Here is a 25,415-nt window from a genome sequence, read left to right as displayed (position 1 = left end):
GTACAATGGTCCTAAGTGTGAAAAATGGTCACAATTCTCTTTTTTCAGTGCCATTGCAACTGTGAATGATCACTAAAGCAACTGTTGTAAGTCAAGGACTAACCATACACACATTTCCTAGGGCAATAGCCTACGCCAGGGGTGGGCAACCGTGGCAACTTTATGTCTTGTGGACTTCAGTTTTCAGAATCCCTGAGTTCAGACATTCAGCAATTGGCTGCATTTATGGTCATTTGCAATATCCTGTGGTCACATTACTATGATTTACAATGGTTTTGCCAAAAACTGGCATTTAGAATAGAATAGAATAGAATAGAATAGAATAGAATAGAATAGAATAGAATAACAGATTTGGAAGGGACCTTGGAGGTCTTTTAGTCCAAACCCCTGCTTAGGCAGGAAATCCTACACCACCTCAGACAAATGGTTATCCAACATCTTTTTAAAAACTTCCAATATTGGAGCATTCACAACTTCTGGTTTTCCGTTATGTTTCACTTAACAACTGCAGTGATTTATGTAATAACTGTGGCAATAAGGGCCATAAAATGGGGCAAAATTCACTTAACAGCTGCTTAGCAATGAATATATTGGGCTCTGTTATGGTTGTAAGTTAAGGACTACTTGTATTTACTCCAATGAGACCCCGTTCATCCATCAATCTGCATCTTGCTACATCACCATCACTGCAATAATACAACACAGAGCCTTAGTAGCTGTGGCACCCGGCCTCTCTGCCATGGGAAGCAGAGGCAAGTTTATCAAATTCCTTCCTCTTGCTGATCTTCAAAAGCTTAAAAGGAATCACTTTCAATATTGGTTAGTTGACCCCTCCTACTTCCTTTGTTGCAACTCCTGGCCTATTTCTCAATTCTTGCTTTATCTGCAATTCATCCTTTCCATGGTTCTCTGTTTTTAATGCCTATTTACTCCTTGCCCCATAGTCAGGGGTGGAGGACTGCCTATTCTGGGTCCAGATATTTGCTGTGCTGTACCATTTAAATGTTTCTGATCATGTTTGGCTGCCAACGAATAGAGGTCCAAAATACCCATAATTCCTTTGGACACAATGTGCACAACAACCTGTGCCAGTTTTTCTCAGCTCTGCCATTTTAAGATGTGAGGACTTCAACTCTAACAAGGTTTTTTTTAAATGGTGGAGCTTGAAAAACAGTCTTATGCTACAAACCATGGTTTGTAAATCATCTGGTAGGTTTATGCAACTCACCAAGCCAGCATCAAGAAAGCCGTGCCTCAATACTCTTTCTCACTGTGTGTGTGTGTGTGTGTGTGTGTGCGCGCGCGCGCGCATCCAGCCGATAGGTTGCAGGAATTCTGGAAAATGCATTCAGCATCTTCCTGTGTACTGTACCCAGTTTGCTTTCCCCTTAGCTATTTCATCTGAAAGTTCCCACTTTCTTAGTCTGCTTCTCCTCAACATTGTCTTGTGTGTCAACTGGAAATAAATAAAAAGATAGATATAACTTTCAAATGCTCCAAAAAAGCAGTTTGTATGATGATCATTTATTGAATCCCTCTTACTGTCTTATTTATTTATTGGTATGTTGATTACTGTACACTGCAGATGGTGCAGCTTGGCTCCTGTGTGTCTGGTTATTTTTATTTTGGCACAGCCTGTTATCGGACATCCATTCCACTGATTTGTTACTCCATTAGTGCTTGTTGCAATTTTACTCCACCAGTTGTAGCAATGAGGGCTGATGCAGCAATTTCTCCTTCTAGTGGTCATTTTAATCATCGGTAGCTTATGCGCCAAACTCAAGCACTTTGAAAAGCCTGATGTGTTCAACAAAAGGTTTTATTTAAAAGACAGAAGAAAGAAAATATATTAAATCTCTTTGGAAGCAAGCATTAGTATCCAGCAATGCTTTTTGAGAATAAGTACTGAATTTTAGAGCTGGCCATTTCAAATATAGTTCAGGAGATATGCTTTCGAATGTGTGGAAATATCCACACAGCACTTCTTAGATTCATTTTTTTTTTTTCAGGAATCTATGTGAACCTAGAAAAAGATGCAGCTAGCTCATTAAAGCAGCCATGTTCCCTTGTGGTGAAATGTAGTCTGGATTCCCAGGAGGGAGGGACTGCATTCCAGAGGACAAAGAGACAACAAAGTTTGGATTCTTTGGTTGGGAGAAAAAGAGTTAAAATGGCTCCACCCTAGCAATTATCAGAATATATCTTTAATGATGTAAGTAGTTGCTTTATAGTTCGGCAATATTACTGCCTACGTGTGAGGAACAATAAAGGAAACCGTTTAAAAGTAATACTGTGTGTCTTACTTGACTTCTGGAGCCTGATACATAGGCTTTGCAGAAGCTTGAATAAGAGGCAGTTGCTTTAAAAGGGGCAGTGTGCTTGCACTCTTGTGCATTTCAAAGCCTCTGTTCCAAATCCTTTTTTCTGAAGAATGTACTATAATTCAGCCATACCTGGATAGGGGAATTGGTTTATGATTAACTCTTCTCCTGTCCTTTAAAGCAGTGGGAGACTGAAGCACCTCTCTTGGACCCAGTCCTTTTAAAATGCCTGCAGGCATGTTGATAATGTAATTGAACATGATTGTGATTGGTTCACATTCTTTCTACCATCACTACAAGTTGCCCTCGAATTGTGAGCACAGCTGGGATCAGAATTTCTATTGCTAAGCAAGGTGATTGTTAAGTAAGTCATACCCAATTTTACAGTCTCTTTTGCCACAGTTATTAAGCAAAATCCACTGGAGTTGTTAGGTGAATCTGGCTTCTTCCTATTGACTCTGGTTGTCAGAAACTGTTTGGGAAGGTCACAAAAAGAGATCGTGTGACCAAGTGGTGGGATTAAAAATTTTTTATGATTGGTTCTGTGGGTGTGGCTTGGTGGGTGTGATGTGGCTTGGTGGGCGTGGCAAGGGAAGGATAGTGTAAAATCCCATTCCCTCCCCACCCCACTAACCTGCTTTCCAGCTCCATTCTCCTGTGCAGAGCAACTAAAGAAGACCCAATCAGCTGGGACTTGATGGGAGGCAGAGAATAGATGGGGGCGGGGCCAGTCAGAGGTGATATTTTTCAGTTCTCCAAACCACTCAAAATTTCCACTACCGGTTCCCCAGAACTGGTCAGAACCGGCTGAATACCACCTCTGGTGTGACCCCTGGATGCTGCAACTGTTTCAAAACACATGCTAGTTGTCAAGTGCCCAAATTTTGATCACACGATAGTCATTACTGCAAAGACCAATCACAGTGTTGTTTTCAGTGCCGTTGTAATTTCAAACATACAGTAAATGAATACGTGTAGGTTAAGGACAACCTATATCTACCAAAAAATAAAATCAATCAACCAACCATAAAATGTTGGCCATTCTTATTGGCTTGCCGTGTCCTCTGATGGTGCCCTGAGTGAATAGTAGCATCCGTAAAACTAATGGGTTACATATTAAAAGTCATCATTTTCCATTCACATGTAAGTTATTCTTTCTTGCTTTTCATTTCTTGTTTTCCATGAGATTTCAACCCAACTCGATTCTTGTCTATATGTGCTTTATCTCCCCCCACCCTCGTCTCCCATCCACTTTTTCAATTTTATTGTTTTTATTCCCTTCCATTCTTGTCAAGGCTTCACTCCTTCAAAGGCAGGATTACAGTATATCCACATTTAAAAGAGAGCACAAGTCTGAGATATAACTCAGGTCTCATATACTATAGATCCTGTGATCTATTTCTACATGGATCAACAATGCTACACCCATCTTTGTGTCATCTGAAATCCTTCCACTTCTTAAATATACTTAAGTAAAGCCCATTACATATTTGGGCTTTTTTTTTTTACTTCATAGAAGCACCTACTTTTCCATGGCAACATCTAAAATAAGAAGTGTCCTCCTCAACAATCTGATGAGCATTTTCATGATTTTGGTCTAAACTGGTGTTACATTTTTAAAGCTTTAATTCTTCAAACAAAATTCCTTTTTAGATTTACTTACCCAAATTTCCTTATTATCAGCAGATAAAAGACAGACTGGTATTTTCTCTTTGCAAAGCTTCTTTTCCTAGAAGGGTGGTCGCAACAGAGAATGGAGAATTACTGCTGAACTCCTTTTCATTTAATTTTTATCCTGCCTTTTCATTGCTTTGTATAAATAACTCTTCCTATTTTCCTCCCCAAAGTTCCCCAACCTACTTTCAGGCCTAAGGCAGAACTAATACCCACTAGCTGTCAGCCGTTTTTTGTTTCTAAGGCTGGACTAGAACTTACAATCTCCTGATGATGGGTTCAAAGTCACCCAAGCTGGCTTTTATGCCTAAGGCAGGAGTGGAACTCACAGTTTCCTGCTGATTGTCTCAAAGTCACCCAGCTGATTTTCATGCCTAAGGTGGGACTAGAATTCACATGCTGCTTGCTGGTTTTTGGGCCAGCATCTTAATTACTACACCAAACTGGTGTAATTACTACACCAAAGCCATTTGCATGGATATCTTCCTTAGCCCACAATTGCTTGGCAGATACCACTCGTACAGGGATAATACAATAAAGCAAAGAGCCATCACCAAAGACGTTTGTTAATTCCAAAATAGAGAGGCCAGTTCAAAATGAAGGCATTGGATAGCAGTGGCACCATAAATACAATTAGGAAGCTAGATACTGTATTGGCAAGAGTGGGAGGGGGGCAACATTGAAAAGAATATTTTTTATAAGTTCACCAGTATTTGGTCTGCTTGTGATCACAAATGAAAAGTCAATGTCAATCTTATCAGAGTTTAAGACAGGTAGTCTGCAAAATTTTTAGTCACATGAGTGGGAACACCAACAAGATAATTCTGGATCTGTCTCTGTAGAAGTACTCTCCAGTGGTCCTTGACTCACCACAATTGAAACCAAAATTTCTGTTGCTAAGCAAGATGGTTAAGTGAGTTACACCCACAATTATGACCTTTTTGCCACGGTTAAGGAAATCACTGTAGTTAACCAAATCATATGGCAATTGAGCAGGTCCAGCTTCCCCCATTGACTTTGCTTGTTAGAAGCTGGCTGTGAAGGTCAGCTGACTCCAGGATTCTGAAATCATTGTTGTGATTTTAAAGTTGTAGCGACGTTTCAGCAGAATCTCATCTGCCATCATCAGGCTTCTGTATAGTGTTCATCTGTGAGTCAGGCTTTTACAGTGGTTTCAGATTTGAATTTGGGGCAGCCTATTGCTGTGCCAGAATGGTTTTTTCTTCATCCTGATTGGTTGAGAGTCTTGGTCTGTGTTTATTGGTCTTGGAGTTTGCTGTGTTCTGCTTGATTGGTGTCTCTAATATCTTCTGTCTGTTTTTTGGCTTTTTGTATCTTGATTGGCTGGCAGCATTGTGTTACTTTATTGGAGGCCTTTAGTGCAGCTTGGCTCCGGGTGAATGGACAGCTATCATTAGTTAGGAAGCTGGGTTTCATCTGGGTGCCTGGTTGGGGTGTGTTTGAGCTGGAGATATCAGCGGGGATCTGTTTGTGCCCAGGTGTTTGCCTGGCTTGTGGTGTGGAGATTTTTTTGTTTGTGAGTGCAGGCTTCCAAATGATTGACAGCCTGGTGGAATCATCTCTTCTATTCATGCTTTCTGGTCTTTTTTCAATCTCTATGGCTTCTCTGATGATTCTGTGGCTGGGGTTTTCTATAGTGGCTAGGGTTTTGGTGCCATTGAAGTTGATGCTATGACCTGTGGCTTCCATGTGTTGGACTAGTGAGGAAGTGTGTTCCAGCTTTTTGACTACATTTTTGCATTCATCCAGACGGGTGCTTATTCTTCTATTGGTCTGTCCAACGTATGTGGACGGGCATGATGCACAGGGGACTTCATATATGCCTTGGTTTTCCAGGTCAATTTTATCTTTGGTGTTTCTGAGGATGGCTGCTATTTTTCTGTCTGTTTTGAAGGCAGTCTTGATGTGGTGTCTGTGTAGTATCTTACTAATTTTGTCTGTAGTGCCTCTTATGTCCATATACATATATTTCAGAGCCAGTGAATGGTTGTAAGTCAAAGACTCTAAGGCATTTAGGGAACAGCTTGTCTAAAACCTACCAGCTCCTGAATGGGCTCTCTCTTGAACTACATCTCCTAATTTTTCCACTATTGGAGAAATAGAGAGAGGCTCTTTTCTTTTCTTTTTATTAAATTTGTTTGCCACCCACCTCACCAAGGTTTATGCTGATTAAGTTTGTAAGAAAAGAGCATAATAGATTTTCCTTCTAAGCAATCTCATGACACACTAAACCATGATGTGATGTGTTCAGTTGGGCTTAGGGTGAAGTGAAAATCCAACTGGGGACAGCAAGTAGATATGGAGATTCTCAATCATCCATGTCATGATTATCCCAAAGATGCTTTTCCAAAAGGCAACTGGACTTCCTTTGTTTTTTCTTTGAAAATGTTTTCATCCAAAAAGCTTCTTCAGTTCTTTCAAGCTTCTTGGATGACAAGTGAAATGTTTGAAGAAAAAAGAAAGTCTGGTTGCCTTTTGGAAAAAGCATAAGAAGTGAAACATTTTTAAAGAAAAAAGCCCAAGAAAGTCCACTTGCCTTTTAGAAAACCACCTTTGGGACATGTTGAGAGCAAGATGTTAATTTTTTTAAAAAACCTGGATGATTCACTGTGGTGAGGTGGAGGTGACTAACCTGCTCTGTTTGTTGTATCTCATTTTTAGCGTCTGGGCTTTCCTCTTCACCATCAACTCCCACCCAGGGAACCAAGCAGCCAGCATTTCCACTTGAATGCTACAGACATGAACCGGAAAGGCTAGAAACACGGATTCACACCCCCTCTTCTCCTCCAGATACTGGCCAAAGATTTAGCCTGCCTCCAGGGCAGGGTGCTGCCAAGCCACCCTCTCCAACACCTGTCTGTTGTGTTACCTCAAAAGTAGTAAGTACAGGTTCCTAAAAAATTTTTAAAAATTGAAAGTGGCTGTAGCTTGGGACTGATATAGCACTTGTGACCGTCCAAGCATTTGTCACACTTTGTAGGCTAATGACACTTTCAATTCTCTCCATTGCTCTGGAGAGAAATATTGTCCCTAATTTGCACAAACAAGAGGGGAAACTGAGGCTGAGAATCCATATTTTGCCAGCTGATGGATGCCATAGTAGAAGTTAGATGTCAACTAAAAATTAATATTTTTGACTTCAGAGTCTTTTGAGTGAGGAACCCATTGTGTGTCCACTTGAAAACAAGCTCCACAGAAACGTCGAAACAACCATGCACATAATTTCTGTGAGGTCCTTGGCGCTCTCTGAGTTTAGTTGTTTGCTTACAGATATTTTGTTACCCAATTAGTAATGTCATCAATATTAGCGAGTGTGAGATTTGATCTGTGATAATATATCGTAGACAGGTAATGAAATGTCTGCAAACAACTAAGCTTAGAGAGCACTGAAGACTCCACAGTTCAACCCTGAGCTACATATATTCTCTTCTAGAAGTTTTCCTTACTTGACCTGGCTTCACACGCCAGAATATGGAAGACCTAGTTTTGCTACAAATTTAACACTAGCTTAGTTTTACAAAATGCTTACCCATGAGAAACTGAACTTCTGTGTGATCACTTAACATTATGATCTTACTTGGTGATCCAGCAGTCACAAATTAACCACAGATTTGGGGTTTCTACAGCCCTGTAAATTACCTGTGATTGGTTAGATTGTAATTTGATGGGTCTAGTGAATGTTGATAGTGTGAATGAATGTGTTGGTAGTCCTCAACTTACAACCACAATTGAGCCCAACAAAGTGAGACAGTTGTTAAGTGAATTTTGCTTCGTGCCTCAGTTGTTAAGTAACATAGGTTAAGGGAATCCGGCTTTTCCATTGACTTTGCCTGTCAGAAGTTCCCAAATAGTGATCACATGACCCCAGGACACTGCAATCGTCATAATACAAGTCAATTGCCAAGCGTCTGAATTTTGATCCCATTACCATGGAGATGCTGCAATGGTCATTAGTGTGAAAAAGTTGTAAGTCACTTTTTCAGTGCCATGGTAACTTCAAACAGTCACTAAATGAATTGTAAGTCAAAGTCTATCTGTATGTAAAATGATGGCACCTGAGATCCACAGCTCACTGATATTTGGAGTCTAGGCATATAACTAAGTGGGTTGACAAGGATTATATCTATAATTACATTTCAACTACAGGTAATCTTCAATTTACAATTAAGCCCAAAATTCTGTTGCTATGTAAGGCATTTGTTAGGTGAGTTGTGCCTCCTTTTATGACCTCTTCATCATAGTTAAGTGAATCATTTCAGTTGTTAGTTGAATCATGTAACTTCAGACAGTCACTAAACAACTGCTTGTAAGTCGAGGACTACCTGTGAATTGATTCCATTACAGTATTGTGTTTCATTATCAAACTAATTAACATCATTAGTGCACTGATGAAGTTATCTAGTTGGGTAATGAAACATCTACAAGAAAGCTACCAAGCTCAGAAAGCATCAAAGATTCCTCATTTTAGCCTGAGCTATAGATATTCTCCTTTATTACTACGGTTCTTTCCTTGAATGCTAGTATGATGAAACAATAGTTTATTGTTCTGTTCAACTATAAGAAAGGAAGTCAACAGATAGGCAGAAGGTAAAGATATCCACCGAATATGATAAAAAAGTCAATATGGCAATTTTGATGATGCCTGCTAATTTTTTTAAGTGCATGAAGCCTTTTTGTGTAGAGCCCATGATTTAGAAGAAGTGACTTCTTACCTGTAGAATTCCAAACCTTTTTTCTAAAGTGCTTCTGCTTTTATGATTTTAACAGTAGCTTAAATCAAATATTTAACTTCCAGCACAGATAAGTAATGGGGGAGCTTTTGTTTGCTAAAATTTACTTGCAGCTGAATAGAGTTCAAGATTCCCCCCCCCCCTGCAAAGCTACGATAAGAATTAATTGATATCAAATAGGCAGCAATTGTAAATATGAACAACCCTGTGAAAGTGGATGTCTTGACCTACCGTGTCCTCTAATTTGATGTTCAGCCCCAAAGGAAATTTGCAGTGAGAACTTCTTAGTAAGTCGAGAAGATTCAGCATTCTATTTGTTCCTTGAAAAGCAATTAGTTATTTCTAGAGGATCCATCTGAAGATAGCAAATTTAACAAAAGCTTAGTTTTGCTAAGGGGAAACTCAGCCCCTGCCCTGTAAATCTCTATTGATCCATCTTCCTCTGATTCTATAACTTGTATTTCTCCAATTGCCTGCTAGTGTGTCTCTGTTAAAGGGACAGCCAGTTTAATGCATTTCAAAATGTTTCACAGTATTTATTCAATAATTTCTCAACAGTGGCAGCTTTGAGATGTGTAGACTTAAATTCTGGGAGTTGAAGTCCACAGATCTTAAAGCTGCCTAGGTTGAGAAAACACTGGTTTATGTTACAACTTAATTCCTACAATGGGAAAAGCTTTTCTCTCCTGTAGGCTAAAGGGGCTCTTTAAGTCCAACAAGGAATAGGATTTTTAGCAGCTGTAAAATGGGCTGAGTTTCCCTTTCCCCCCTCCCTTTGGAAAACTCTCAAAATGGGTGCCGCATGGTCTTTGTTAAAAAGGAAATGTTCAACTATGGGTGTGTTATTAGACATACAGGTAAAAACTTAATCTTTGATTTATGCATATCCCCAAAACTCAAGGACTTCAACATTTATGGATTAAGCTTCCTCATTCACCAATGACTATGGTTTTTTTTTTAAAGAATACTCCAGGCTAAAACATGATTGTGTTCTTTGGGTTTATGAACTATGTGAATGTGGCGATTGCTATTACTTTTAGGTTTAGTATGTTGCTCATGTCCTTAAACCTAGGTTATCATAGTAATTACACATAAGCGTTACAAGTAGTCCTCAACATGTAACTATAATAGAATCTGTCCATTATAGCTATACCTCCTGGTTAGTCACATGAGGTTTTTTGTGGTAGTTATTAAGCAAACACTGTAGTTGTTAAGTAAATGACTTGCTATAGGAATGGTTTTGCCAAAAATAAAGTGCAGGTTTTCAGCAAAACCGTCATAGAACAAGGTCATGACTGCAGTATTTTGCATACAGCAATAAATATGGCTGTGTTACTAAGAGCCCAAAGTTTGGTCACATGACTGTGGAGGGGCCCCAACTATCATAACTTCCAGTCCTGGTCATGAGTCTCCTTTTGGGGGATTGGTCATAAATTGAGGAATATCTGTATCTAATGTTTATGTAGCTCTCATAGATCCATTAAAATTACAAAATATCAGATTGTTTCAACTCTCCTGATCTCCTTGTTGTAATAATTCCTAAGATAAGATATTCCACCCTTATGCAATATCTTTTCTATTTTAAATTAATCATGGTTTGTTCATTCAACAATTTGCTGAATTTGCCTCTTTGAATATAAACTAATTGCACCGAAACGGTTTCTTAACGTATTAGATTGAACTCTGGGGGGTTCTATGCAGGTGTGGGATTCTACCAGTTCTGTCCACCTCTGTAGAACCAGTTGCTCTGAAGAGCAGCAGACATAGAACTGGTTCTTTGTCTGCTACTGTTTTGGCCCACTCGCCTACCCAGGCTCTTACCTGACCTTTATTTCCTGCTTTTTCAACCTCAGCTGCTTTGTGCTGCACAGTTGCAGCTGAAAAAGCAGGAAAAAAGGGCTTTTCCAACCGCTGCGCACTTGCATGCAGCGCTGCTCAGCTGTCCGGGCAGCTCAGCAGGTCGTAAATTGCACTAGTGCGACTCGCGCGACACAGAGCAACAGAACCAGTAGTTATACCTGTCGAATCCCATCCCTGGTTCTATGGATCAGTTCCTTGTATGAATATTGTTGTAGTGTTTCACCTATACCTCATGTGAAATAAAACACTGGAGTTTTAAACCCTTTCTTAGAATTAAATTTCATAAATTCACTGCAATGTCCATATAGCCTGGATTTGCATGCAGTTACTGCACGTGGAATGGTCTTACATTCCTTCCTTCCCTCCACCTTTAACCAGCCTTTGGAGAATGAAGACTAACATTAAAAAAATTACGAGAGTTAATGATTCTTATTTAGCTGAGAATACAGAGGTTACATTAAAAGAATTTACCAACTGGATTATAAGCTTTTCTTGGGGGTGGGTAAATCCCTGCATACTGAATTAAACTAGATTGGCCTTATCAGGGCTGCATAAATCCAGATCACCATTAAGATGCCTGTAGTCCAGGGGTCCCCAACCCCTGGTCTATGGCACCGGCATAGCATGCCATAAACTAGTTTGCAGAAACTAGCAAAGCGAGATGCAGGGAGCACATGAAACCACACCCCTCCAATCCACAGAAAAACTTCTCTCCCCGGAACCAGTTCTGGTGCCCAAAAGGTTGGGGGCTGTTGCTGTAGACCACTAGACTATCCAATTCTTCCATGCCTTAATAAGCTTGAAAGAAAACAAGAGGTTTATAGTCTGAATGTCCCTCTCCTTTTCCCCCGATTCTTCTACAAAAATAGGTATATGTAAATATTATTTGTTCCCAAGGTCCAAAGATTTTCTTAGTTCCAAAAGTTCCAAAGTGGCTGTTATGAAAACAGTGGAGTTACCTCACACATCTGAGGGAAGGGAGGGGTCTTTTCACTGGCCTTGAGGACTGCAAACCCTGTCTGTAGCCGCAAGCACCCTGAAGAGTCCTTTTGGGGCACAGAAACTTCTGAAAAATTCTCTAACTAAACAAATGGGTGGTTTTGTTTTTAACCTGCCCTTTTAGCCAAGAGGTGGTACATTGTTCAGCCTGTTCTATTAGCCTGCTTTATATATAGCTCATCATTTTTTCTGAATTTCTGAAAATAGCAAAGGAAAAAAGTACAGTTGGTTTTTCAGCTGTGTTGTGTTCCATCCTACCCACAAAATAAACATATTTCTCTGCCTTTGCACCTTGTAGAGCTATGCCATTTGTCCTGCAGAGAAAGGGAGAGAAAACATGGTGAAGGTTAAATATGAAAGGGATTATCTCTTACTTCCTCATTTTAAATGCTTTTTCATGTGATGGCATAATTAAAGTCTCCCCCTAAATCTGCAGCCCAACAAAACAGCTTCCCCTACTCCAGAGGGAAGGAAATTTATTTTAAAGAAAAGAGGGTACAGGGTTGATTTTGAGATGTATAGTATTCATCCAGCCACTGATGACTTATGCAGATATTTTTTGTGATTCAGCCACTCTATATTTTATGTTCTGGTGAAAATCACATAAAAATGGAGAGACTTATTTAATAATTACAGGCTGGAATTTCATGACATTTTTCAACCTTGGCAACTTTAAGATGTGTGGACTTCAACTCCCAGAATTCCCCAGCCATTATGCCTGGAATTCAATTCCCAGAATTCTCCAGTGTGCATGGACCAATTCCCAGAATTTCCCAACCATTATGCAAGCTGGGGAATTCTGAATGTTGAAGTCCACAGAACTTAAAATCACTAAAGTGGAATGACTACTGTTCTAAACCATCCTTGCAATAGTTTATTGAACAAACCACAAATAGTACTCATGAACCTAAAATATAATTTATAAGCCATCATAGCAAGTTCATAGAAACATAGTAAGCTAAAAGCCAGAAAACTATAGAGGAGGAAAGAAAAGAATTTGAATTACTTATCCAATCATTCAATAAAATATTTTGATAACATGTTAATAACAAAAACCTACACTGTAAGCCACCTAGAATCCCTTGAAGCATGTAGCATATAGATTTTAGTAAGTTAATTAATTGTAATTAATTAGATTAATGGGAACAGCATGAAAATCAGCTCTCTAGTGATTAAAAAAACATGATCAGTGACATCACTAGAACTGTGAGCAAAGGTGCATTTGGATAGCATAAAAAGGAAATAGATAATAAATGGACTTATCCCCTTTCAAAATTATATCCATGCAGAATATTCTGTATTGCTTGGTAGGTCCATCAAGCTGATTGATTGATTTATATTACATCTTTATTATTTTTACAAATAACTCAAGACTGCAAACATATAAACACACTTTCCCCACAATAACAACCCTGCAAGATGGGTTGAGAGAGGGGTACTGGCTCAAGGTCACCCCACTTGGTTTCACAGTTAAGGCAGATACCTCACAGTCTCCTGTTTCTAGCATGGTGCCTGAACCACTGGATCAAATTTATTGGGTTATTTGGTAACCATTGACTAAATGCTATTCTGTCTATCTGATATTATGGGCTATCTATATAATAAGTATATATGAATGTCCTTTCATCAGTATATGCTACATTGAGGTATGTTTTTGTGCACCCACTCACATTCACATATTTTCAGAAGGTTATCCTAACCCAGAGATGATAAAAGCTCACTGATTTTGATTTTTCTTAACCACCATGTCCCAGATCTTATTAACTAGTTGCCTGGAGGACAGAAAACATCAATGAGATTTGTGGGAAAGGATAAAAGGAAAAGAAAAAGAAGGTGTAACAAGCCAAAATTAGCTGTTGGAAAATCAAATTCTTTCAGGAAGCTGATTCATCATAAAGAGGGAGGAAGTCTCCTTTAAGACTTGGAAAATGTATTTTCGGTTTGAGTATTATTTTGAACTCAAAATAGTTATTCATTCCAATTCATCACTGTCATATTTCATTTGAAACTAGAGAAATTGTATGAGCAGCTCTGATCGTGGTCTTCGTTGCTCTGCAGTAAAAATGCCTTGCAACCTCTTCATCAGGTATAGGAAGTCGACTTTCAATCATTCATTTAGTAGCAGTTCAGAGTTAAAATGGCACTGAAAAAAGTGATTTATGATCAGGCACTTATGATCGTCACAGCACCTCAAAGATTATGTGATCCAAATTCAAGCACTTGGCATGTATTTGTGTCAGTTGCAGCATCCCAGGGCCATGTGTGTCAACTAAAAAATACTTCTTTGGTCTTTTTAGTTGTCAGCAGAAAGGGAGGGGGAATGCAGTGCATTCCTTAAATGCTTCAGATAATCGCTTTGGCAACCAAAGCTTCTGGCATGCAAAATTATTACTGGAGAGCATGATTGATGACTCTTAGCTATGGATGTGTCTCATTGGAGAATATACAGGGGGTGGGGGGAAGACCAGGGTCAAGGGTGAAATGAATGATGTATCAGAGTCAGCTGCAACCAGGAAATGCTGATTGTTAACTCCTAATAAATCAATCTTTTTTATTCTGATAGATGTGGCTAGAGACTTATGATTTGAATGGAGGTGCATGTCAGAGTCCTGACAGCCAGCAAAGTCAACTTTTGACTAGTTAACTTTTGAAAAGCAAAGTCAATGGGAGAAGCCAAATTTGCTTAAAGACATATGATTTACTTTAAAACTACAGTGAATTGCTTAACAACCATGGCAAAAAAGTTATAAAATCAAACTGATTTAAAGTGGTTTACCTTATCCTATAAATTAATATAATTGTCCCCTGCCTTTAAAGAACTTTTAATTGTATAGCAAGACTACTGTTTTACAGGTGTTTCTGTAACCCTTAAAATATGTTGCTCTTTTAAAACTCCTCAAAGCTATTTTAGTTGTTTTTATTACTTTATTATAACTTACTGGGGGTTCCCTAAGCAACATTTGGAAATATGAGTAGTAAAATATCCAAAATAGAATCCATAGAAGACAGGGAAAGGATTACTGTGATAGTCTACCAGGAGAAGGAAAAGGTGCTTTCTAATGTCAGAAATACTTATTGTGTACTCTTCCTCCAATCACTCTCTATTAATGTTTTCTCAATTCACATCAAGCAGAAGTGGGCAACTACAGCAACTTTATGATCTGTAGACTTCAACTCCAAGATTTCCTGAGCCACTTGGCTCAGGAATTCTGGGAGTTGAAGTCCACAGGTTGTGAATTGACTACATTCAGTGTTGAGTTAAAATCAATCATCTTGAAAACAGGCTGTTCCAACATTCTGGAAATTTAACCCTTTGGGAACAGTCAAAATAGATCCTCGCTAACCTAAAATAATTGTTTTGACCTTGAAATGAGGTATTTTAAGCATGAAACATTTCAAATTCTTAACATTCTCTGCATCTTTTTCAGAAGTGTGATCAATGTTCTTGAACAGGGATTTTGTGCTGAATATGGAATTATCTGCTCCAGATTATGTTAGAACAAGTAACCCTTCAGTGTCTTATAATACATCTAGTGAATAAGCTACTATTCTCCTTCCTTTCTTTTTTCTCCTCTTTCCACTTCACTTCTGGTTCATTCTATTGTGCTGTACAAGTGTTTTAGTGGGAAAATCTTAGTCATTAACTTTATTGCTTTACACTCTTAAGATGCCATTCACTTCATATCTGCTTTCCTATTTCCTTAGCCAGATCTTTCATATCAGTTGGATCCAGCTAGAGTCTTCAGTGGGGCCAAAAAACAGTCGGGGTGGTTGATTTATTTCTCAATGGGAGATGCTGTGTCAGACTTAATGACTGACTGAATTCTGCTTTCTGCTAGTTGGTTGTAATGTACAAAGTAAAATATAGATTTTAATTGCCTGCATTCTTAATGCATGTGATTTGTCTGGAAAACAAAAATCTGTTTGGATTAAAAGATACTGAATGCAGAAGAGAAACAGAAGTGAAACCTCCTCAGATATATTACAAGAGGATTCCTTCCTCAGACACAGTTAAGGCTAAATTATTAGAGACTATATAGAAGCTTTCAGGAGGGAAAAAAAACGTATCTTTCCACATTCAGTCTCTAAGAACATAAATTATAAGGTGGCTTGTTGCGTTTTTCCTTATGGATTATATGAATTTGTCTAGTTTGGTCCAGTTGGGTCTAGTGGTTAAAACACCAGTCTAGAAACCAGGAGACTCTGAGTTCTAGTCCCACCTTGGACATGAAAGCTGGATGGGGGACTTTGGGCCAGTCATTCTCTCTCAGCCCAATCCATTGTTGTTGTTATGAGGAAAATAGGAGGAGGAAAAAATATTAGCTATCTTCACTGCCTTGACTAATTTATAAAAAATAAAAACATATAGTCCTCAACTTGCAACCATTCATTTAGTTAACAATGGCACTGAAAAAAGTGATTTATGACAGTTCTTTACATTTACAACCATTGCAGCATCTCCATGGTCACAAGATCAAAATTCAGGCACTTGGCAACTTGTATGGAATTTATGCCCATTGCGCTGTCCAGGTGTCACATGATCAGCATTTGTAATGTTCCAACTGCCTTCTGACAAGCAAGGCCAATGGAGGAAGCCAGATTTGCTTAACAACCATATAATTCACTTAACAACTGCAGTGATTTGCTTAACTGTGGCAAGAAAGGTCGTAGAATGGAGGCAAAACTCGTTTAACAATTACCTTGCTTAGCAATGGATTTTTTTTTTTGTTCAATTATGGTCAGTAGTCAAGGATTACTTAGTACTTAATTAAATACATAAAATGAATTGAGCCATTAAGGCTTGTAACCATGGCTTATGGCCTACATAATGTGAATTTAGCCACTTTGTTCAAGAAACTATGGTTAAATTATCGAATAGCACAACTTGGAAAACCAATCTCTATTTCTTCTTGCTGTTAAATTGCAAAAATAAAAACATTTTTTCCAGAAATATACCTGAATAAATTTAGGATTTTCTGATAACAATTGCTCCCTGCTAATCAGAGGTGGTATTCAGCAGGTATTGACCAGTATGGAGAAGTGGTAGTGGAAATTTTGAGTAGTTCGGAGAACTGGCAAATACCACCTCTGACTGGAGATTTTACAATATCCTTCCCCTGCCACACCCACCAAGCCATGCCCACAGAACTGGTATTAAAGAAAGTTGAATCCCACCACTGCTGCTAATGTGTTAATAATTGATTCAGCCAGTGAGATGTCAGATTTAACCATGATGCTGACTTTACATGAACTCACAAGAGCTAAACAAAACATGATTCCATCTGGTTAATAGTTGGGGACAATCAGGAATCCCCAAGAATTAAAGACTAGCTCTTCCTTTTTTCCTCCAGTAGGTATCATTGTAGTTAATATTCATCAATTTAGCCAAGATTCCTGCTTTACTTGAATTTTTGATGAAGATATTTCCAAATGTTAGAATTATAGTTTCCACTGCTGTAGATATATTTACTAATTTAGATATAGAAGCAGAATTCAGATCCTTGGGACTGGTTGGGAGAAATAACTAATCATCCACCCTGTTTCCGATTGCTATACTATTCCATTTTGAAAGGCAACTTCTAAATTTCAGGATTTGTACATGTAGATACTCATAAATAGTGATTTGTTGGTCAGGCTTAGGCTTAATCTATTCAGAAATAAAAGAAGTCTTAATAGATAGCATTACTAGAGGATGGAAAACTGAGAGTTTAAAAGAAGAGAAAAAACTTGAATTCAAGGAACCAGTAAGTTTTCAATTTAGCTAGAAGGGAGAAATGGCTTTATAATAAGTTGAAACTTTTTATTGTTGGAATTTGAAATATCACAATTTAAATCAGAGAAGAACTGGAGTAGAAACTTAACCTTTGTAAAAACATAATTGTGGCATATGATATCTTCACAGATGGTAGGAAAAGTACCTTTTATGACTGTTTGGGAATTAAGATTGGTGTGGGTGATTAGCATTTAAATGGGAATTCCTTCAGCCTTTAACCTGCCAAGCTTATAAAAAAATGGATTTTTCTATTTTTTTAAATAGAGGTGCAGGTGGTCCTCAAAATATGACTATAATTGGAAACAGAATTTCTATTGCTAAGCAAGGCAATTGCTAAATGAATTGAGCCCTATTTTATGATCTTTTTTGCCAATGTTGTTAAATGAATCCAGCTTACTGATTGGCTTTGCTTGACAGAAGCTGGGTGGGAAGGTTGCAAATAGCAATCATGTGATTACAGCATGCTGCAACCACCATAAATACATGCTGGTTGCCAAGCACCTGAACTTTGATTATGTAACCAGGGGGATACTGCAACGGTTGTAAGTTATAGGACGGATCGTAAGTCATAATTTTTCAGTGCCATTATAACTTTGAATGGTTGTTAAATTATTTGTTGTAAGTCAAGGATTATCTGCAAGAGAAAGCATAGTTGCCCATTCAGTACGATGCTCCATGGATGTAGTTGTTGTAACAGTGATGCAAACTATATCATTTATGCATTCTTGTCACGATGGTGCACAATGTATTTTTGTCCACCCTACACAGATATCAACATAGCAAAGATGCATTTTAAACAGCATGTTGGAAACTCCTGCCTTTTTTGTTTTGGGCTTATGTTCAAGGAATTTTTAGTAAGTTTTTTTATTTTCCGAATAAGAAGGGCAACTATTAGTAAACTGCAGCCATGATTTCTTTCAAAACGCTTGAATAATTGTACGCTATGCAGGCTGTCTAGCTGTGACAAGATTCTTGGCCTCTACCTAGCCAGCTAGCCTGATTAATATATAACCACTGGATTTAATCAAAACATTTGATTTTGTATCTCCTGGCCTGTGCAGGTGCTGAAATGCAAATTGTGTTTTGGGGACAGTAACTTTTCCAGTCCTTGAAAAACCCAAAACATTCGATACCAATAGTTTAGACCATTGCTTTTATAATTATATGAAAACAATATAAATTGAGTGTTCCTGTCTCTGTTTGGAGATTATGTTGAATTTCTAATGCTCAATAGATGAAATTAATTCCAGGTACAGGTTGACCTCGACTTATGATTGGTCATTTAGCGTGTTATGACTGACCATCCCAGGAATACCTACAGCTCTGTTTTAAAGTTCTGATGGTTGCCCTGTCATATGATTGCATTTGAGGTACTTAGCAAGTAACACATGTATACAGCTGTTTACAGTGTTTTGCAGTCATGTTAATGCAATTTACAACACTTTTTGCCAGAAACTGTTTTTTCTGTTTCTGGCAAAAAACATCAATGGATTTGTTTAACCACTGTCATGCTTGCTTAACAACCATGTGTTTGTTTAATGACCACCACAAACAAGGCTGCAAAATTGGGCATGGTCAAATGATACGCTTAATGACCGGCACAACTTTTGATCAGAGTTCCGGCCTCAATTATGGTTGTAACTGTTGTAAATCGAGAATCACATTCATTCCTATGGCTCTTCTCATGGCCATTCTTGTGTAACTAGGTGTTTCTGGAATTTTGAGAGCATGACATGGGCACTCATAAAATGCCAGGAGATTGTGGCCAAATCTCAGATTGTCTATTTGAAATTCATGAGGTTGCTTCCCATTACTTCTGTGTCTTGTTTTTTCCCCTGGTGTACCAGCACACCTGGGTAGATGGGATCATTTCTAAATCAAGCCAATGATTTTACCTCCATTGTTTCAGTTGTTTGTTGTTAAGAAAATAATTAAGAACATAATAATGTTAGAGGTCCCCTAAGTCAAAGTATGCTAGCATTTTAAGAATTTTAAAAACTGAAGTTCAAAACTTTTGTGGTGGAGCAAATAATCACTAATAGAACATTGTCTTTGTCATCCAATAGCAATGGCCAATGTTCCTTACAGGCAGTAGGAATTGGAGAATTTAAATCAGTTTGCCTTTACTATGAGTTTACTACACTGTATTTCTAAAACTCAAATGCAAACTTGTAATGTGTTATATATTGTATGTAATATTATGTTTATTTATTTAATGCCACTGACCTCACTGGTGAAGCAATTCTTTTGTTATTTACTTATTAGTTTGTTAGATGCTTTTATTGATTGACTAACAAATTGAGCAGAATCCTCCACATTTTATAAAGCAATTCACTGAACAATATGTATGGGGGGGGGGACCCAAACCCACAACCAGAAAGAATTATATCAGGAAAAACTGGTTGCAAAAATGTGTCTCTTTTGTAATCTCTCTTGGTATATATATCTAAAAGATTTTTAGAATAAAGGTCTTGAGCTACTTCTAGATGAAGAGTTTAATTACTTTTGAGATAAAAGCCAAAGCTTTAGTATTGGTTAAATTACAGTTCACATTCCTATATTGCTGCCACATTCTATTTCTTAAAAATCTCATTCATAGTACTTTAAAAAATATTTGGCTGACATTGAGCTGTGGCATTTTTCATTATTATTCTGACTCAAAGTAACATTTTCTATTAACTTTGCCCCCCTCCCCCTCAAAAAAACAACAATTTATGTTCTAAAAGGAAGTGCTGGTGAAATACAGATTTGAACTATTTTTGTTCTAAATTTATAATAAATGGTGTGCTTTCCTTTTATAAAATAGAATTTTCCATGACTAATGAAATTTATATAATGTCACAATATTTTAATAGCTCTAAGAAGAATATTGTCACATAATAGAATTACAAATATAGTATCAGATTCTGAAAATCCTAGCATACTACAGAATAATTTTGTTTGTGTATTTCTGATGAATATTTAATATTCATTCTTATCAGTATTGCAATAATCAGAAACTATATTGTTTTTGCTTACATCTTCACATTCTGTATTACTTTTTGTTCTAAACCAGTGTTTTTCAACCTTGGTACAGGTGATCCTTGACTTACAACCATAATTAAGCTCAAAATTTAGATTTCTAAACAAGACAGTTAAGTGAGTTTTGCCATTCTATGACTATTCTTGCCACTATTGTTAAGTGAATCACTACAGTTGTTAAATTAGTAACACAATTGTTAAGTGAACTTGGCTTCCCAATTGACTTTCTGTCAGATGTTGCAAAAGGTGATCACATGACCCAAGGACAGTTTAACTGTCATAAATTACAATAGCAATAACACTTAGACATATATCGCTTCCTAGTGCTTTACAGTCCTCTAAGCGGTTTACAGAGTCAGCCTATTGCCCCTAACAATCTGAGTCCTCATTTTATTGACTTCGGAAGGATGGAAGGCTGAATCAACATTGAACCAGTCAGAATCGAACTCCAGGCTGTGGGTAGAGTTAGCCTGCAATAATGTATTGTAACTCCTACATACCACAGCTCCTACATCATTTGTCAAGTGCCTGAATTTTGATCATGTGACTACACGGATAGCTATAGCATTAACACTTAGATTTATATACCGTTTCACAGTGCTTTACAGCCTTCTCTATGTGGGTTGCTGCAATGGTTGCCCGAATAACAGTCATAAGTTACTTTTCTCAATGGCATTGTAATTTTGACCATTCTCTAAACAAATGGTTGAAACTCTATCTGTATGGACTTCAACTCCCAGAATTCTCCAGTCAGAACACTAGCTGGGAGATCCTGGGAGTTGAAAATGACACATTTTAAAGTTGCCAAGGTTGAAAAACACTGTTCTGAACTATCTTTGCTATGGTTTATTGAACAAACCACAAGTAATATTCATCTACTAGTGTGAGCCATAAAAAATGATTTATAAACCAACAGGACAAGTTCACACAAACATATTAAGCTGAAAACCAACAAGCCACAGAAGTGAAAAGGAAAAAAAACTGAATTACTTGAATAACATACTTTGGTAACATGTTATATTGCCCTGTTTGAAAGAGTTGATACCATAGAAACACGAATAACATCCCTTGACACCATAGTAGTATCCCTGGACACTATAAAATCAAGATTAACTAACCTTGAAAAAAAGACACAACACAAAAAAAACCGAACATCCAATAGCTACAAACCACACCTCTACCCAACAGCTGCAACCCAATCCACAAAAAACCACAAATCCAACAAATAATGATATCCCAATCCTCGTCAAAGAAGCTGTCGAGCGCAAACGGAAGCGTCCAAACGCCATCTTATTTGGTCTAGAGGACAATAATGACAATGATGACATCACAATTGTTCGCAACATCATCAGTAACTATCAAACATCAACCATCTTCCCTTATGAAATACTCAACATTTCCCGGATCGGCCCTGAGTTCAAAAACAGCGATGGCTCGGTGGTCCCACGCTTCTGCAGGGTCATTAGGCACGCACTCCCCTTACTTTCTCCAGACCCACTACTACATATCTAAAATGCAAATTACTCAACACAAGAAGCCTCGCAAACAAAATGCATGAATTCCTCATCTTATTAGGCATGACTACATTTGACAAGGAAATGAAAATTCATTTATACTATAAAATCACTCGCCAAGAGCAACACCAATCATAAGAACCTCTGTTCTCGCCCTGACCTAACCTTACAACAACGTGTACGATCCCATGAACTATGCTCTGAGCTCAAAAGACTCTATGAACAAGGAAATACTAACCTATACATTGACTACCACACATAATATATCAAAAGCAAGACCTTCAACTTACATCCCAATAACCATCACCCCAACATCCAACATTAGGCACGCACACCCCTTACTTCCTCCAGACCCACCACTACGTATCTAAAATGCAAATTACTCAACGCAAGAAGCCTCGCAAACAAAATGCATGAATTCCTCATCTTATTAGGCATGACTACATTTGACATTATATTTGTCTGTAGACGTGGTTAAATGCATCTTTTCCAGACTCCATTACCACAGCGAATATCACGTCTATCGGTCACATCGCAAAAACTGTAGAGGAGGTGGAGTTGCTATCTTCTACAAAAAATCCCTAAACTAAAAAGATTCAAATTACACAGGAACTTGCTCTTCCAGAAACCATTGTCGGTGAATTGTCCTCAAATACCACAATCCATTTCTTACTATGCTACAGAGCCCCTGATTATGACATAGTTCATGCAAACAAGCTAACTTCACTGCTAATGTGAGCTGCCTCTTGCCTATACCCTCTTATTTTCCTTGGTGACCTCAATCTACCTCTTATAAATTGGACCCTAAATGAATGTACATCCGAACCCATACATGCAACTCTGTACAATGCCGTTACTACACTAGGACTGGATCAATTAGTAACTATTAACAAAGGGGTCTGTAAGGGGCATGCATAAGTGCACTATTGTGCCTACCGTCCCTGTCCTATTGCCATTTATTCGTACCTATTTCCTGTATTCTTACTCATGTTTATACTTATACCTATTATCTTATAAGCGATTGACAAATTAAATAAATAAATAAAAATAAATTATAAGCCACCCAGAATCCCTTGAACTTTGCAACATATAGATTGTAGTTAATTAATGATTCATGTAATTGGAATTAATTCAGTTAATGAGAGCAGCATGAAAATCATGTTTAGATACCAGTCAGCTCTCTGGTGCTTAAAAAAAAAATCGACGGGGTCATTAGAGCTAAGAGGAAATAAGATGTATTTGAATGGCATGAAAATGTAAATAGATGTGAATGGAGGACTTATTTCAGAATTGTACACATACAGAATATTCAAAATATTCATATATGTTGTTTGGTAGGTTCATCAGACTGAGGCTGCATATGATCTAACGATTTAAATGTAGCAATCCAGTGCAGCTACCAGACACAACTAAATTTTTAAAGAAAATTTCTGCTTTTATTTTTACTGCCCTGCTTTTATCCATCCGATAGTATTAGTAGGTCATGTAGCATGTGCTAATGTTTGATTACATTATATTTTTCTTGGTTGAAATACAGTGCTTGGTTCTTTTTGAGCTTCATTGTTTTCCTGCAAATTTTTCTTTACTAAACTAATAAGGTTATTAGTGCTAAAAGGGAGTGGAGTTGCTCTCTGTCTATATACAAGTGCAGGTGTTGGCAACTATGGCTCCTTTATGATCTATGGACTTCAACTCCCAGAATTCCTGCGCCAGCCTTATTAGTGACTTGCCCTGTCAGTGTTGGTGAGAATGTTTTTTTTTTCTTGGTAGTTCCATGATTAGGCTATTATTTGCTGTTTGATTATTTGAGTTGACAGTTCCTGGATTGGGATACCATTGCTAAGCCTTGGTTTCTTGGACTTGGCCACGGCTTGACATTTAAATGTTTTTCTAAAATGCAGGATAGGCACCTAAGAGTTCTCACTGTGAGGGAGATGTTTGTAAGAATTTAAAAAAAGGTACAAGATAGTCCTCAAGTTATGACTGATTGTTCAGCAACTGTTCAAAGTTATGATGAACCACCCTACGGCTACTTAAAACCCAGATTTGAAGTTTCTACATTGGTCTCTGTCCTCCCCCCTCTGCCCCCCACTCTCATAGCTGATGATGGCTGGTCTACCTCCCCTCCAGACACATGATCAGATTGGGGCACTTAGCAGTCAGCCTACATTTACAGCTGTTTGCTGCATTCTGCAGTCATGTGATTGTGATTTACCTCTTTTGCTGAAAATCAATGCTTAATTTCTGGCAAAACACTGCTTGCTGTAAATGAGGGGTTTGCTTAATGACAGCAGCATTTGCCTAATGATTATGGTGATTTACTGAATGACTGCAGCATAAAACATTGTAACATTGAGCGCATCCACATGGTGACGCACCTAACAACCAGTATGATTTAAAACTGTAATTCCAGGCTCAATTATGATCATAAATTGAGGACTACCTGTATTGTAGTTATTTTACATTCTAATTTAAAATTTTGCTGCCCTGACTGCTTCCATTTTGTGAACTCTGCTGCTGAGTGGTTATTTAAAAAAATATTTCATGTAGCCCAACAGGAGTTTGTTACAGTATCTGAGAATTGTGGAGCCCCTCTTATAACAAGGGTGGCCAGATAGGAATTAGTATCTGGATGACTTGCAAGTCACTCACCATTCTTTATTATTTGTTTCAAAATAGCAAGGAGCCCATGTCCTTATCAAAGTCAATTTGGAACTGAGAATCTGGGAGGAAGGCAGGAGTTTTTTTTCATCTGAAATAATTTAAAAACTTGGCAATAAATTTCTGGACTGTGCTAAACTGAGACTTGCCCAATTTTGTTCCTGGTAGTTCCACCTGGTGGACCTTGGATAGCTTAGAAAAAGCAAAGCCTATATTGCAGGGTAGAAGTGCCCTCCTTGCCTTATACAGGAAAGACAAACAATTGCAACAATTTGAAAATCAGTGCCTATAAATAAAAATGGCCAAATTGGCCAAAGAGCTCTTTTAAGTTCCTTCTTCTATCCATGAAACTTTCAGAATTGCAAGGCTGCATCTGAACAGCTGTGATTAAGTTCTGATAAGTAAAATTAAGATTTTGGTGTGTTTTCTTAATTGGAGACTAGTTGAGTTAAAGCAGTTTAAATCACATGGGTAAGAATCCTTCACGATTTGTATTCTTTGCATGGTGGCTTATTTGAAAACGCTATGTTCCGCATTCAAGGAGATTGGTAAACTGCCATGGTGTCAGTTGCCACAGCATAGGAGCAAAGAGGAAGCAGATTTTGAGTACACAAATGTTGCCACTGAGGTTCAGGGGCTTTAAGCCTTGCAGAAAATAGACCTCCTTACATCTAACAGTAAGGAAAAATTAAAAAGAATCTGGTTAAATAATATAATCACAGTGAATTAATGTTGTTAAAAATGAACAAATTACACAGGTGTAACTGGACAATCATTTTAGCAATAGAGCCCACTTTTTCCGGGGTTAGTTTTTATTGTTGCAAAGCCATTATTGACAAGC

General features: G+C 37.9%; 1 protein-coding gene across 7 annotated transcripts in view; it reads left to right on the top strand.

Moving 5' to 3' along the window:
- PRKAG2 (protein kinase AMP-activated non-catalytic subunit gamma 2) overlaps nt 1-25,415 on the top strand; it is a 237,998-nt gene that overhangs the window by 155,069 nt on the left and 57,514 nt on the right. For 6 of the 7 annotated variants that reach the window (XM_087947850.1, XM_026678942.2, XM_087947853.1 and 3 more), the window contains one exon: nt 6,678-6,895. In XM_087947850.1, coding sequence (XP_087803976.1) covers nt 6,678-6,895 — 218 coding nt within the window. Of the gene's footprint in view, nt 1-6,677; nt 6,900-25,415 lie in introns of all 7 variants that reach the window. The other variant, XM_087947849.1, reaches the window with a different exon arrangement.

Source organism: Notechis scutatus, chromosome Z (genome assembly GCF_049901735.1).
Source record: "Notechis scutatus isolate UNSWTSFEM ecotype Mainland chromosome Z, rNotScu1.2, whole genome shotgun sequence".
Taxonomy (NCBI): domain Eukaryota; kingdom Metazoa; phylum Chordata; class Lepidosauria; order Squamata; family Elapidae; genus Notechis; species Notechis scutatus.
Note: the sequence above shows the minus strand (reverse complement) of the source record. Positions and strands in the feature narration are given on the sequence as shown.